The 14,295-nt window shown below is 38.9% G+C and overlaps 2 protein-coding genes across 2 annotated transcripts in view; one reads left to right on the top strand and one right to left on the bottom strand.

Annotated features, from left to right (window-relative positions):
• The window catches only part of PRG4 (proteoglycan 4), a 19,766-nt gene extending 11,176 nt beyond the window's left edge, over positions 1 to 8,590 (top strand). The window contains exons 6-12 of the mRNA XM_006901310.1: positions 16 to 954; positions 2,387 to 2,464; positions 3,183 to 3,319; positions 3,583 to 3,739; positions 6,642 to 6,839; positions 7,631 to 7,756; positions 8,493 to 8,590. Of these exons, the coding sequence (XP_006901372.1) occupies positions 16 to 954; positions 2,387 to 2,464; positions 3,183 to 3,319; positions 3,583 to 3,739; positions 6,642 to 6,839; positions 7,631 to 7,756; positions 8,493 to 8,590 (1,733 nt within the window). The remainder of the gene's footprint in view (positions 1 to 15; positions 955 to 2,386; positions 2,465 to 3,182; positions 3,320 to 3,582; positions 3,740 to 6,641; positions 6,840 to 7,630; positions 7,757 to 8,492) is intronic.
• A 186-nt stretch (positions 8,591 to 8,776) lies between these two features.
• TPR (translocated promoter region, nuclear basket protein) overlaps positions 8,777 to 14,295 on the bottom strand; it is a 114,198-nt gene continuing 108,679 nt past the window's right edge. The window contains exons 46-48 of the mRNA XM_006901318.1: positions 11,470 to 11,588; positions 10,176 to 10,271; positions 8,777 to 8,832 (exon numbers count right to left, since the gene is read on the bottom strand). Coding sequence (XP_006901380.1) covers positions 8,777 to 8,832; positions 10,176 to 10,271; positions 11,470 to 11,588 — 271 coding nt within the window. The remainder of the gene's footprint in view (positions 8,833 to 10,175; positions 10,272 to 11,469; positions 11,589 to 14,295) is intronic.

The following is a 14,295-nucleotide window of genomic DNA, read 5'->3' as shown; positions in this document are numbered from 1 at the left end:
CCACCCCCCACAAAGAGCCAGAGACCACCCCCCCAAAGGAGACTACTCCCACCACCCCAGATGAACCTGTTCCCACCACCCCTGAGGAGCCTGCTCCCACAACTCCTAAAGAAACGGCTCCCACCACCCCTAAGAGGCCCACTCCACCTTCAATGACACCTGTTCCAACCACCTCTGAGTCCTCTCCTCCCACTACCCCCAAGATTCCTGCTGAACCAACTCCAGAGGTACCTGAAGAAACCACACCAAAGGTTCCTGAAAACAATCCCAAGGCGCCTTCTGTATCTACAATGAAGGATCCTGAAGTGACCAAACCTGAAATGACTACCACACCTGAAATTACAACTGCTACACCTAAGGTGACAACCCCAAACCCCACAACTCCAACAGAAGACAAGACTACGGAATCTAAAACTACAAGCACAACCAGACAAGTGCCAACTACAACTGAGGTTACCACGACAGCTAAAACTACTACTAAAGCAACAACTACAGCACCCAAAGTAACTACTGCAATAAAAGAGACTACCAAGAAGCCTGAAGAAACAACAGCTGCACCGAAAGACACAGTAACTGATTCTAAAGTCACAACTCCTAAACCGAAAAAGCCCACCAAAGCACCTAAAAAGCCCAGAAAGCCTACTTCTACCAAAAAACCAAACACAACACCTAGAGTGAGAAAACCAAAGACTACACCAACTCCCTCAAAGACGCCATTAACTACACCTGAAGTGAGCCCTACCTCTTTAGCTGAAGCCACCACCAACCCTAACCAAGCTCCAAACTCAGAAACAGTTGAAGTAAATCCAAAGAATGAAGATGAAGATGCTGCTGAAGGAGAAAATCTTCATCTGATTCCCAATCCCCCTGTGTCACGTCCTTTAGTGATTTCAGGCATCGATTCCATAGTGAGAGGACCCTATCAAGGCATTAGCACCAATCCCATGCTATCAGGTAAGGAGCAGTGGTTATATTCTTCCTCTTCTTTTTTAAATCTAATGCTGGCTCAGAATAGAGTAAAAAACGATCACCATAATTCAACATCTAAGTCTCTCCTCACTACCATATATTCTTTTTTTAAAAAAAACAAAAAGTTTAGTTATTTAGGTCAAAGTTTACAGAGGAAGCTAGTTTTCCATTCAACAAGTTATACCATTTGGATTACATGGCATTGATTGCAAGCCTATAGTGGAACAGCTCTCTTCCCACTTCATGTTTACTAGTTCCAATCAGCTTCTTTTGTATCCCTTCTAACCATATCCCTGGGCGAATGTTGTCCTTTTCATCTTGTATGAGTAGTTGTTCTAAGGAATGGGCTATTGTTCACCTTATTAGCCTAAGCTGAGCTTTGGTGGTCAGTTCAGTTCCAGGCTTGAAAGATATCTAAGGGGTACAGTCTAAGGGAACCAAAGTTATACCCATTTTAAAAACTGGTAATATTATCCTGACCTTGGGTGGCAAAAAGTCTTGACTACTTAACAGAGGATGGTGTTCAATTTACTCAGCGATGGCATGGAAGAAAGGCCCAATGATCTGCACCCTTGGGCTTTAAGCCAAAACTTCACTAGTTTCCCAGGTCCTCTGTGTTAAGTTCTGATAATACTTAGACCTGTTTAGAGTTGGGATCAACATGCTAGCAACATTTCTTAGTTTTTAATGCTAAGTTTTGTCTGAGCCAACATGCCCTAAGTATCATTCTACCGAGAGATACGATGTAAAACCCAAGAACTTTTGAAGTTCTATTAATTTCTCTGTAGGTAAGTAGAAGAGTAATAATAGTAACCTTAAATCATTTTAATAAAACTGAGTAAAAATCAACCAGTGCCTGCTGTTAGGAATTAAGAGCATTTATGTTCATAAAAGTAGAGAAGGCATATATTATACACACACGTATGAATACACACACATGTACATATATATAAAGCTACCTGGGAGTTACCCTTAAAACCTTAAAACATACAATGCCAAGAAATGCTGTGTTCTTTTTCAAATCAAGAAAAAGGATGGTCAGAATTTTTTAAAAAAATCTTCTTTTAAAAACATCTAAGATCTAACTTATAAGAAGAGTAAGGTAACGTGGCTCATTCTAGTTCATATTGATTTGTTTTCATGTATCACTTGATCTGTTGTTCACAAGGCTGCAGTGAGTGAGTTGTAGTCGATAGCACTTAACATTCTGTTTGGTAGTTTTCACTTTCAGGTAATATAGAAATCTGATCTGTATCACTTTATCTCCCAGTTTTCATTATTTCTGGGTGCTAATGTTTTCTGGAAAATATTCACCTCAAACTGGGGAAATGGAAGCCTAGGCAATTTTAAAAGAATGCCAAATACTTTTTTCATATGTATTATAATAGCCTAATTTATTTTCAATTATTTGTTTTAGATGAGACTGATTTATGCAATGGGAAGCCAGTAGATGGCCTGACTACTTTGCACAATGGGACAATGGTTGCATTCCGAGGTGAGCTATGCCCACGTTTCTTTTCTTTCCCACTATTGGATTCTCGACATTTATGAGAAACAAAGCTATCTGGAGGAGTGACCTGATGAGTTTATCTTACACAATAAGAACCCGAGTAAGAATCAAAATAGATTAAGACAATTAGATATATTTTTAAAAATTAAACAGATGTAAGGATTTTCTTTCCCTTAGGAATTAAAAGTTCAAATTTTTCTATTATATGAAATCAAGATTTATCTTGATTCTATCTTATTTGAAAATTGTATACTGATTATGTGTTCAAGGGTTACATTCTATGTAATGATGTTATTTCATGTTTTCTAACTCTTCTGTATTTTTGATAATCCAGAGTTCAAATGTAGTCATTAAATCTCCAAATAACCAAATTAGCCTCACATCTAGATTTTCTTGGTCATTTAATTATATATTCCTTAATTTTGAAAGAATCTGAAACCCAGAGAGGTAACTTTCAATTAGTTACAAAACTGTAAGCTCTTTTTAGAGAAAACGAGAAAATATTTCTAAGGTTATGTTAAATTTCAAATGAGCACTACTCTCAGAAATGTTCACATCCTATCTTGTTCTATCCAGTACAACTTAACCTTCTAGTTAAGGCTTAACACATTCAAGCTGCCTGAAAGTTGCTTTTAAAAATGCTAATTTTGTTTCCTTAAGGGGTAGGTTTTAGTTTTCAACTAATTTACTTTTTAAATTTTAGGTCATTATTTCTGGATGCTAAACCCATTCAGGCCACCCTCTCCACCTCGCAGAATTACTGAAGTTTGGGGTATTCCTTCCCCCATTGATACTGTTTTTACTAGATGCAACTGTGAAGGAAAAACCTTCTTCTTTAAGGTAAGGAAACCATTAAGGTAATGGAAGCAACTCATTGCTTGTTTCAGACTCAGTAACCGACAACCTGTCTCTGCTTAACTTCCACTTTAAAAGTGCTCACATATTATAATAAATTATTAAAGCTTACTAAGAAGTCACAAAAGGAAAACATTTGGTAGAATTAACAACTTACTAAAAAATTCAACCAAATTTAAAGTTTACCCTGTATCAAAATCAAGGTAATTTTTGCTATGTTAACATCATCTTCTCTTTCAAATACCCAGGATTCTCAGTACTGGCGTTTCACCAATGATATTCAAGATGCAGGGTATCCAAAACAAATTGTGAAAGGATTTGGAGGACTAAATGGAAAAATAGTAGCAGCTCTTTCGATAGCCAAATACAAAAACAGGCCTGAATCTGTGTATTTTTTCAAGAGAGGTAGGTATTACACATTTCACAAAATTTTAAGAATTCTTGATTTTCCAGGGAATTTTTTATTCAACATTTTCCTCTATTACTGAGTTTACTGACAAAGATATTTCTAAAGGGTAGATCAAACATTTTCGGTAAAAAATTTGAAAACTGACTATAGTTATCTTTGGACACGCAAACCTTATTCCTCTTCGGTCACTGAAAAATAGGATGTCATTTATTTTCAGAGTTAAACATATCTCTGCAATAACTTGGAATTTTTGGTTCAACAAACACTTAAGGACTTAGGAATCATTTTTGTTAATAATTTTTGGCTAATGATCTTGCACAAGCTATACTTGGACCAGGAAACAGCCCTTAGAACAGATCAAGGAAACACTTCATGGTTCAAAATGAGGAGTGTATCAGGGATGCGTCCTGTTGCCATACTTTTCAGTTTATCTGCAGAGCAGATCACTTGGGCGGCTCGGCTTTATGAGGAGGAATGTGGCATCAGGATTGCAGGAAAGATTCATCAACAAACTATGTGATGCAGATGACACAACCCTGCTTGCTGAAACTGAGGACTGGAAGCATTTGCTGCAGATGGTCAGGGACTGTAATCTTCAATATGCATTGTAGCTCAACATCAAGAAGACAAAAATTCTCACCACTGGGCCAATTTGCAACACTGTAATAGATGGTTAAGATTGAGCTTGTTAACAATCACAGCTTGCTGGACTCCACAATCAACTCTTGATACTAGCAGTCGGGGAAATTAAGACAAAGTGCACTGGGAAAATCTGCTGTCAGGGACTTGTCCAGAGTCCTGAGAATCAGTATCGGTCTAGAAACTGAAGGACATCTGAAGCAGGTCATGGTCTTACAATTACTATGCCTCAGAGAGCTGGACAATGACTAAGGATGTCACATGCCGTCGAGTTGCTTGCAACTCACAATGACCCTATGTACAATAGCTCTGAAACCTGCTCTATCCTGTGCCAACTTTGTCTCTGACACACACACCTACCTCATTACCCCGTCACAGAAGCGATCTATCTCAAGGGTCTTCCTCTCTTGCGCTGTCCCTCCACCCTCCAAGAATGATGTCCCTCTCCAAGTACTGGTCCCTCCTTGCAACATGACCAAAGTTATGTCAGACAAAGCTTCAGAATCCTTGCCTTCAAGGAGCAGCCTGATTTAACCCTTTCTAGGTGGACGATTTATCAACAATCTGCGTTATGCAGATGACACAACTTTGCTCACTGAAACTGAGGAGGACCTCATGCACTTACTGCAGAGGGTCAAGGACTGCAGCCTTCACTATGGACTGAGGCTCAATGTCAAGAAGACAAAAATTCTCACCACCTGACCAATCGGTAGCATCAGGATGGATGGCAGAGACTGAGAGTGTTCACAGCTTCAGTTTGCTCGGCTCCACGGTCAACACACTTGGCACCAGTAGCCAGGAAATCAAAAAACGTATTGCGATGGGAAAGTCTGCGGTTAGGGACCTCTCTAAAGTACTCAAGAGCAACAGTCTCTCTCTGGAGACTAAGGTGCGCCTGATATAGGCCATGGTTTTTGCAATCACTTGTTATGCATCAGAGTTGGATAATGACTAGGGAGGATAGAAGAAGCCTTTGAGCTGTGGTGCTGGAGAAGAGTATTGAATGTACCATGGACTGCCAAGAAAACAGATTCATCCTAGAGAGGGTTAAACCAGGCTGCTCCTTGGAGGCAAGGATTCTGGGGCTTCGCCTGACATACTTTGGACATGTTGTAAGGAGAGACAGGTCTTTGGAGAGGGACATCATGCTGGGTAGAGTGGAGGGATAGCACAGGAGGGGAAGACCTCTATGAGGTGGATTGATTCAGTGACTGGGGTAATCGTGATGGGTGTGTCGGAGGCAATGAGATTGGCACGGGATAGAGCACGGTTTAGGGCTGTTGTACACAGGGTCGCTATGAGTCACAGACTACTCGATGGCACATAACAACAAGACAAACCTGTTTGTTCTCTAGCCATTCATGGTATATTCAATACTCTTCTCCAGCAGCACAGCTCAAAGGCATGAATTCTCTTATCATCCCTAGTCATTGTCCAGCATTCTAACACAAAGGAAGTAATTGTGAAAACTGTAGCCTGGATCAGGCACACCTTAAGTCTCCAGACTGACACGTTTGCTCTTGTGGAGCAATTCTGGAGAGGTCCCTGACAGCAGACTTTCGCAATGCAATTCTATTTTTAATTTTCTGGAGCCAAGCTAACTAAAGCTGTTAACAATCTCAATCTTTTCACCACCTATCATGATGTTGCCAATTGGCCTTGTGGTGATAATCTTTTCTAGTCCTTGACCTTCTGCAGCAAGCACTTCAGGTCCTGTTTCAGCAAGCAGGGTTGTGTCATCTGTGTAATGCAAATTATAAATGAGAGTTGATGCCTTTGAGTTGTCGGTGCTGCAGAGACTTGAACATACCATGGACTGCCAATAAAACAAATAGGTCTGGGAGTGGGTGAAACCTAATTTCTCCTGAGGCTAAGATTTTGAAGCGCTAACATGCTTTGGACCCGTGGTCAGGAGGAACCACTTCTTGGAGAAGGACATTATGCTTGGGAGGGTGGAGGGACAGTGCAGGAAAGGAAGACCCTGGATGAGATGCATTGATAAGAGTAATTGGGGAAAAGGGGTAGGTGTTCTTAGTCAATGAGACTGGCTCAGGACAGGGTAGGGTTGAGTGGTTGTACACAGGGTCGTTATGAGTTGCAAGCCACTCAAAGGCACATAAAAACAACAACGATCCTAAGTAATAATGCAGAAAATTTTATGAAAAACTTACATTTCCCTCCGACTTGTAAAATGCTCACATGTTCCTTTTAGGAATTAAAATTATATTCCTATTAATATGATTTTCTGGCTCATAACAGGTGGCAACATTCAACAGTATACTTATAAACAGGAGCCTGCCAGAAAGTGTACTGGACGGAGGCCTGCGATCAATTATCCAGTGTATGGAGAAATGACACAGGTTAGGCGTCGTCGTTTTGAGCGAGCTATAGGACCTTCTCAAACACATACCATCAGGATTCACTTATCACCCAGTAGAGTCGTTTACCAAGACAAAGGTAATTTTATTTTTATTAGAGATTTTTACATAAGAAGTGGCTGTCCAATATTTAACAGCATAAAAATTATTAATTATAAATCCTAATAAAAACACTGATGTAAATGCTATCGATGAGACTGAGTTAATGACCAAAGCAAAACTTTCTCTCTGCTGGTGAAGAATGCCATTTATACGAGTTTTGTTAAGGAGCTCTGTTGGAGTAACGTGATAAATATGTTTTGTACTGCTAACGAGTCAGCAGTCTAAATTTACTAGCTGATCTTCGAGAGAAAGATATGCAGTCTTCTCCACTGAAGTTTTATAGCCTTAGAAATCCAATGAAAAATTACGATGGATGGCAACCAACTTGATGGCACTGGGTTTTTTTCTTTCTAGACAAGTTAATACAATTGTGTAACCCTCTAAACAGTCACAAAAGATATTATGGCCATTAGCAGAGAGGTAAAAAAAAAACGAGGCACCCAAGGTAAAAGTTACAAAATGAAATGAAAACCCATGTACCTGACTCTATAAAGGAGCGTTGGTAGTGCAGTTGACAGCAGCACCTGGCTACTAATCAAATGGTGGTGGTTTTTAACTCACCAGCCTCCAAGCGAGAATGATGAGGCCAACTGTTTCCATAAATTCACATCGTTGGAAACCCAGGGGCAGTTCTTAAGGTTGTTACGAGTTGGAACTTTCTTGATGGCAGTGGACTGGATTGGCTTGGTCTGACTATAAAAGCTGTTTTCCTCAATGTAATAGGTTGCCTTTTAATCTGAAATGTTCACTTAAAAATGTCATCTACAGGTTTTCTTCATAATGAAGTTAAAGTGAGCACACTGTGGAGAGGATTTCCAAATGTGGTTACTTCAGCTATATCACTGCCCAACATCAGAAAACCCGATGGCTATGATTACTATGCCTTTTCTAAAGGTAAATTATTAAGCAATATCTCATTAGTTTCCCAAAGACCATGATCTACCTTTTGGACCAAGAATATACAAAACAAAACCACAAAATGGTTACTAAAAGTGAGAAGTTAGGCTAATCCATTCATTCTAACCACTCTGGACAGGAGATAGATTTTTGTTTAATTACAATTATAACTGATGGGAATGGCAGATTTTGCTGTCTTTCAAGTGACATGGTCCTTTAAGGTAAATATTTAATTATTTACCTAAAACTATGATTGAAAAGAGTATCTGTGACTGACACATAACAAATGCCTGGTTTGCTACAAAGTCATACTACTTGGTTATCATCCTGCAATCTCTCAAGTTATAAAGTGTTTCCTGAAAAAAAATAATTTTCTTAGTTAAAATTATATTACCAAGGATACTTTTCTTACACTAGGGGTGGGAGTGAAGAGGAGTGGGGATGGAGTGGAACAGAAGTCTAGGAATCAAAGTTATTCTGCATAATGCTAAATGAAATCAGCAATATTCATGAAGAAGGTTAAAATCCAAATACAATTATTTTTAAAAATAGTTGGGTTATTCTTTAATACTTACTTTAAAAAAAGGAGAGCCTAATTTTATTGAAAGATACTAAAAAGTACAGTCAAAGGTAACTTATCAGGAAGTTATATTAATAAACATATTTCTTAATACTCAAACAATGAGTATTGTTTTTGAGCATAATAAACACAAATTACTTCTCTTCTCTTTAGATCAATACTACAACATTGATGTGCCCAGCAGAACAGCAAGAGCAGTTACAACACGTTCTGGGCAGACCCTCTCCAAAGTGTGGTACAACTGCCCTTAAATGAGCAAAAGAGTCGTCAACCAATCAAAATGAAAACACAATCAGTTTTGACACTGAAATATATTTTATTAATAAAGAATGTTGATAGAAGCATACCAATTTAAATAAAAAAATGACTTAAGCTTGAAAATAACACTAAACAGAGTGGACAACTTTATTCACAATTAATTAGAGTTTCTAGAACAGTTAATTAATATTTCCTCTATTTAGTCCTCCTCTCCCTCCCATTGTATGGCTCATTCCTAGAAGACAAAAAAAAACAAAACAAGACAAGAATCAAATCGAATGCATGCTTTAAGAAGTTAGCTCAAAAGCTAGGTATAGAGTTTCTCTATGTTCGTCATAAAAACGTTTTAGAATCAAATATATGCCAGATACAATGGATATAAAATTGTTAGATAATTCTGTATTTTCAGTGGAAATCATTACACAGCAATTAGATTAGTATTTTTTTAATATGAAGGCAATCTCTAATGGTTACATCGGAGAATACAGAGACTAAAATTTTACCTTTTTAAAAAACTAGCAAAACAAGTTAATTTTATTTGAGCATATAAAAAGGTACCAACAACCTGACATTGAAGGTAGGAATATTGTTGTTGTTATGTGCCGTCGAGTCGTTTCCGACTCATAGCGACCCTATGCACAACAGCCCTAAACCCTGCTCTATCCTGCGCCAACCGCACCGCCTCTGACACACCCATCCCGATTACCCCAGTCACTGAATCAATCCATCTCATAGAGGGTCTTCCCCTCCTGCGCTGTCCCTCCACCCTCCCAAGCATGATGTCCCCCTCCAAGGACCCGTCCCTCCTAGCAACATGTCCAAAGTATGTCAGACGAAGCCCCAGAATCCTTGCCTCCAAGGAGTAGCTTGGTTTAATCCTCTCCAACATGAATCTGTTTGTTTTCCTGGCAGTCCATGGTACATTCAGTACCCTTCTCCAGCACCACAGCTCAAAAGCATCCACTCTCCTTCTGTCCTCCCTAGTCATTGTCCAACTCTCTGATGCATAACAAGCGAATGCAAAGACCATGGCCTGTATCAGGCGCACCCTAGTCTCCAGAGAGACACTGTTGCTCCTGAATACCTTTGAGAGGTCCCTAACAGCAGATATAACAGTTCTACCTAGATAATTCTACCTAGGTTGCCCTTTCTGTTAATCTGCGTGTGTTCTGTTGTGCATAGGGTTTTCAGAGGCCTGCTATTTCAGAAGTGGGTGGCCAATCCTTCTTCCTAGTCTGTCTTAATCTGAATGTTCAGATTTAGAGGAGTATCTATTCCGGTAGGAATATAACAAATGCAAATAAGGCAACACTTAACACTTCAGATTTCCCAAATCTTAGCAAATGGTTATGCAACCATTCTCCCTCTCCTTTTCTGCGCTGTTCCTCCCTTAGCAACATAAACTCACTGCCCCTAAGCTTCCTTTCTTAAACTTTCAAGTTGCTAGTTTTAATTTGATCCCTTGGAGCTTATTCTACAAACTGAACATGGCCATGGGTTGAATGCTTAAGTATTAGGAAATTGGTCCATATCAACCAGCCTACATTTTATCATGTCATTAGGATACTGGAAATTTACCTCTCTGTCTGTTAAAGTGACGACCACGGACACCCTGTCTCAATGTTGTCTGAAGTCTTACTCGTCTGAAAGGCTTTGGCTGACTACTACTAGTATCTAAAAAGGAAAAAAATTGAACATACTTGTAAATGATCATCAACACAAGAATAAGTTAAAAAATAAAGCAGCTGTAATGACAAAATTACCAAATAAAATCATAGATAAAACCCAGGTGCCCATTTACTTTCAGTATTTAAATGCTTATTTTTAAAAACATTGACTCTAGGTATCTAAAGTTCACCATTCAGATGTCTTTTCCAGGCAATGATTAACTGTTTATTTTTCTGAAGTAATTACTGTATTAATGAGAGAAAATTCGCATGGGATACAAGCACCATCCTACTAGAGGCTTATATAAAATCAGGAGACCATGAGTCATAGATTCCAGCTGCTCACCAGTATCTACACCACCAGTGTGCATCACTCACAGTCACCATATATATTAGCTGTGCCACAAGTGACAGTTTACAGGATTCTGGACCACTGCTCACCAGTTTCTCCAAAAGGAGCCTGTATTTTCTACAAGCACGAGTCATTTCTCTGACTGCACTGAGTCTCCCAATGGCCATAGAGAAACTGGGGAACTGAGCCACGGGTGAACCTGGACACATACAGATGATTAAGCATTTGTTTGGAACTATGATGACCTGAGACTTCTTATAAATAGTCTGCTATTAATCTTAGCAGGAAGAATTATAAAAACAGTGACAAATATCTAACACAAAAGTATGATGTAAGGAAAAAACCTCCTTATTTGGAAAATAAATGCTTGACTTTGTTCACTTATGCTCCAACTAATAAATACTAACTTAGCGCCTACCATGTTACGTTGTGACCCTCAGGGGAAGGTCAAATACCATGAAGCATACTTGAGTACTACTCTTCAGATGCTCCACAGCCAATTCACTAGAAAATCTTGCCAATTTTAAAACACAGCTCAATTCTGACCACTTTGGTCTTCATAATCTTTACATTTCTTCAATAGTTTCTGAAAGCTCAACTTTCTACCCAGCACCACTCATTTTCAGTCTATTCTATACCTGACAATTAAACTTTATCATTATAATTATCTGTTAAAAGCTCTCCAGAATGGCTTCCTATCTTGCCAAAATAGTCTAACTGCTCTTAAAATGAAACATCCCTTTTTCAAAATTTGGGGGAAGGGAAAACAATGAATTGCTACTAATAAAACAAATGTCTGTGCATGTAAGTTTAAGGCATCAAAGTTGTACGGTAGCTAAGCACAGAAACTTACCTACAGAAGAGCTGGATGGAGGATCCTGGCTGGTAGAAGGAAGATCCGATTCATCAGATGCCTGAACAGGTTCTTCTTCTTGCTGGCTATCAATTTCTAGGCCTGCCTCTGAACTAATACTAAGAGGAAAATAGAGACTGATTAAGCAAATAACTGATTCTTCTAGAATGTTTCCTAAAGTGTTCCCAAAATTTATGACATAGGCTATCATTTTATACAACCTAGATCTATCTTTCCATCAACTCAAAATCATATACTTCAATATTTAAAAAAATTCTTTTAAAGAGGAAGGAGAAAAAAAAAAGCTCAAGGAGGTTCTCACAAAGACTTGTTCCAACTTTAGTTTTACTACTTTTTGGGCTATTTTTATTGTGGTTGTGTATCACCAATTCGTCACCAACCCATAGCTGACCCTGCAGTGGGTTTTTAGAGGCTGTCAAATGCAAGGGGGGAGACTTCACACATCCTTCTGTGGAGCAGCTGGTGAAGTTGAATTGTGTGTTTTTAGGAATGCAGTGCAATCTCATCACGGGCTTTAGTTCAGATGAAACAGGATGTGATTTTCTGGAGTTTCTGACGTAAAAGCTTTAACTTCACCTTTCAGAAGGATGTCTACGAAAGAGTAGCATTAATGCCCCAAACTAATTTCTAAGTGAAAACACTGATAAAATCCAAGAGTCCATTTGCTTTCAGTGGTTAAATTTCTGTTTACTAAAACATTTGACCAAAAAGTATAGAACAATTTATAATTTATTTATAAGACGAAATATTGTCTTCCAACCCCGTTCCCCCCCCATTTATCTACCAACTAATTTAGGTAGTTCTGATGTTGCAGTCCACAAGTAACGTGTTGCTAACCCAAAGTCAGTGCCCCTTTGGTGGTTGAAATCCACCAGGGGCTCTTCAAGAGAGACAGGTTATCTCTTGTGAGAGGTGTAGCTTCCAGAAAACCACAATAGGGTCAGCTATGCTTTGATTCCAACTCACTGGTGAAGAGTTTGAGATTTGTGAGTTACCAGCTAATTTAATAAATATTTGCTCTGTTCCTACCATGCATCAGGCACTGTGCTAGGTGCTGAGTACAAGATTACCTTGCTTCTGTTCCAATTATCAGTAAACAGTTTGTATTAGACTTCCCACACTATGCCGTTTTACTTACCCCTGATGTACACACCCTAAGAGAGTTATTTTAACATTGTCTCAGCCAGAATGCTCTCATTAGAAAAACAGAGGTAATACTTTTAGGAGTTGTAATCTTGTCCTGGAAGCAGGAGTGGCATCCACTTCCTAAACAACATGCCTCTGGAAACTCTATGAACTTTCAGAAACAATAGTATTGAAAGGCTTCAGGTCTTTTGTTCGTAGGGTTGCTATAAGTCGTGTTTGACTCAGTGGCAATCAACAATTCTTGTCCTAATACGGTTGCCCTAAGCCAGAATCAACTCATTGGCAGTGGTTACTGTTAGATAAGAACAAATCTGCTTTTGCCTACTACCTACCAAAGAATTGGCCTGTAATTATTCTATAGAAAAGGTACCTAAATAAAGTAGAAGGTCTGGAGTTTACTTCTAGCTATGCAGGGTAGCCAGATTATTTTAGAAAAATAAGGTCCACTTTAAAATTTAAAAATTCTCCAAGACCACTGTCTAAAGGTTTTTCCCTTTCCCTTACTTTGACTTAAAATCTAGATAATCTTTCATTTAAAAAAACAACAAACTTTCTCTGACACTACAAGTCTTAACTGCACATAAATAAGGAGCAAGGATCACATGAAAGTCTACTACTAAATGGAAAGTGAGTCATTTCCTAATATTCCCAATTTTTCCAAAAAAAGCTTCTGTTTGGGGGTGGGGAAGTTCAAGTAGCTAGCTACATTAATGGAAAAGTATCTGGTGCATTTTAAAAAAATATTTAACTCTAGAATATAGCCCATAATTTTCATGGCCATGATGGTTTCTAATGTCCTGTCTTCCATAATACTGACATGCTTGTTTTTCATTAGGCACAGAGCACAAGTCACCTGAAAGAAGGGAACAGTACGGATGCTTGTTTTGCTGTGACGACAATAAATACTGAACTTGTTCCAAATTTCGATGAAAACTTTTTATCATACATTACTGTTGTTGTTACATGTTCTCAAGTCATGATTCATAGTGACCGTATATGTACAACAGCTCTGCCCTCTGTCCTATCCTGAACCAATCTCACTGCCTCCCACACATTTGCTCCTATTACCCCAGTAAACTATGTCAATCTATCTCATCCAGGGTCTTCCTCTCCTGTACCGCCCTTCCACCCTTCCAAGCATAATGTCCTTCTCCATGGAGCGGTTGCTCCTGACAGTATGCCCAAAGTACGTGAGATAGAGCTTCAAAATCCTTGCCTCTAGAGAGCAAGCTTGTTTTATCCTCTCCAGAACAGAACTATTCTTATTCCTGGCAAGCCATGGTATGTTCAATACTCTTGGACTTCTCAGTTTTAGCATATTAACATGCTGTATTTATATATACATATAATTGCCAAGTCCTAAAATATATTGTTGTTGTGTACCACAGAGTCAGAATTGACCCATAGCTGACCCTCCAGCAGGTTTTCAGAGGCAGTTAATTGCATGGGAGGAGACTTCATCCTTCTCCTGTTGAGCAACTGATGGCTCTGAATTGTGTTTCTTCGGGACTGCAGCAATGGCTTCTTACACTAGTCCACCAGAACTCCCTTGCCATAAAATTTACATAGTGGTTATGTGCCATCGAGTAGCTTGCGAGTCCTAAAGACCCTATGTACAGGAGCCCTAAATCCTGCTCTATTCTATACCAATCTCATTGT

The sequence above is a fragment of the Elephantulus edwardii genome, unplaced genomic scaffold, assembly GCF_000299155.1.
Source record: "Elephantulus edwardii isolate Elephantulus edwardi_28Jun2011 unplaced genomic scaffold, EleEdw1.0 scaffold00318, whole genome shotgun sequence".
In the NCBI taxonomy this organism is placed as follows: Eukaryota; Metazoa; Chordata; class Mammalia; order Macroscelidea; family Macroscelididae; genus Elephantulus; species Elephantulus edwardii.
This window is presented reverse-complemented; position numbering and strand designations above follow the sequence as displayed.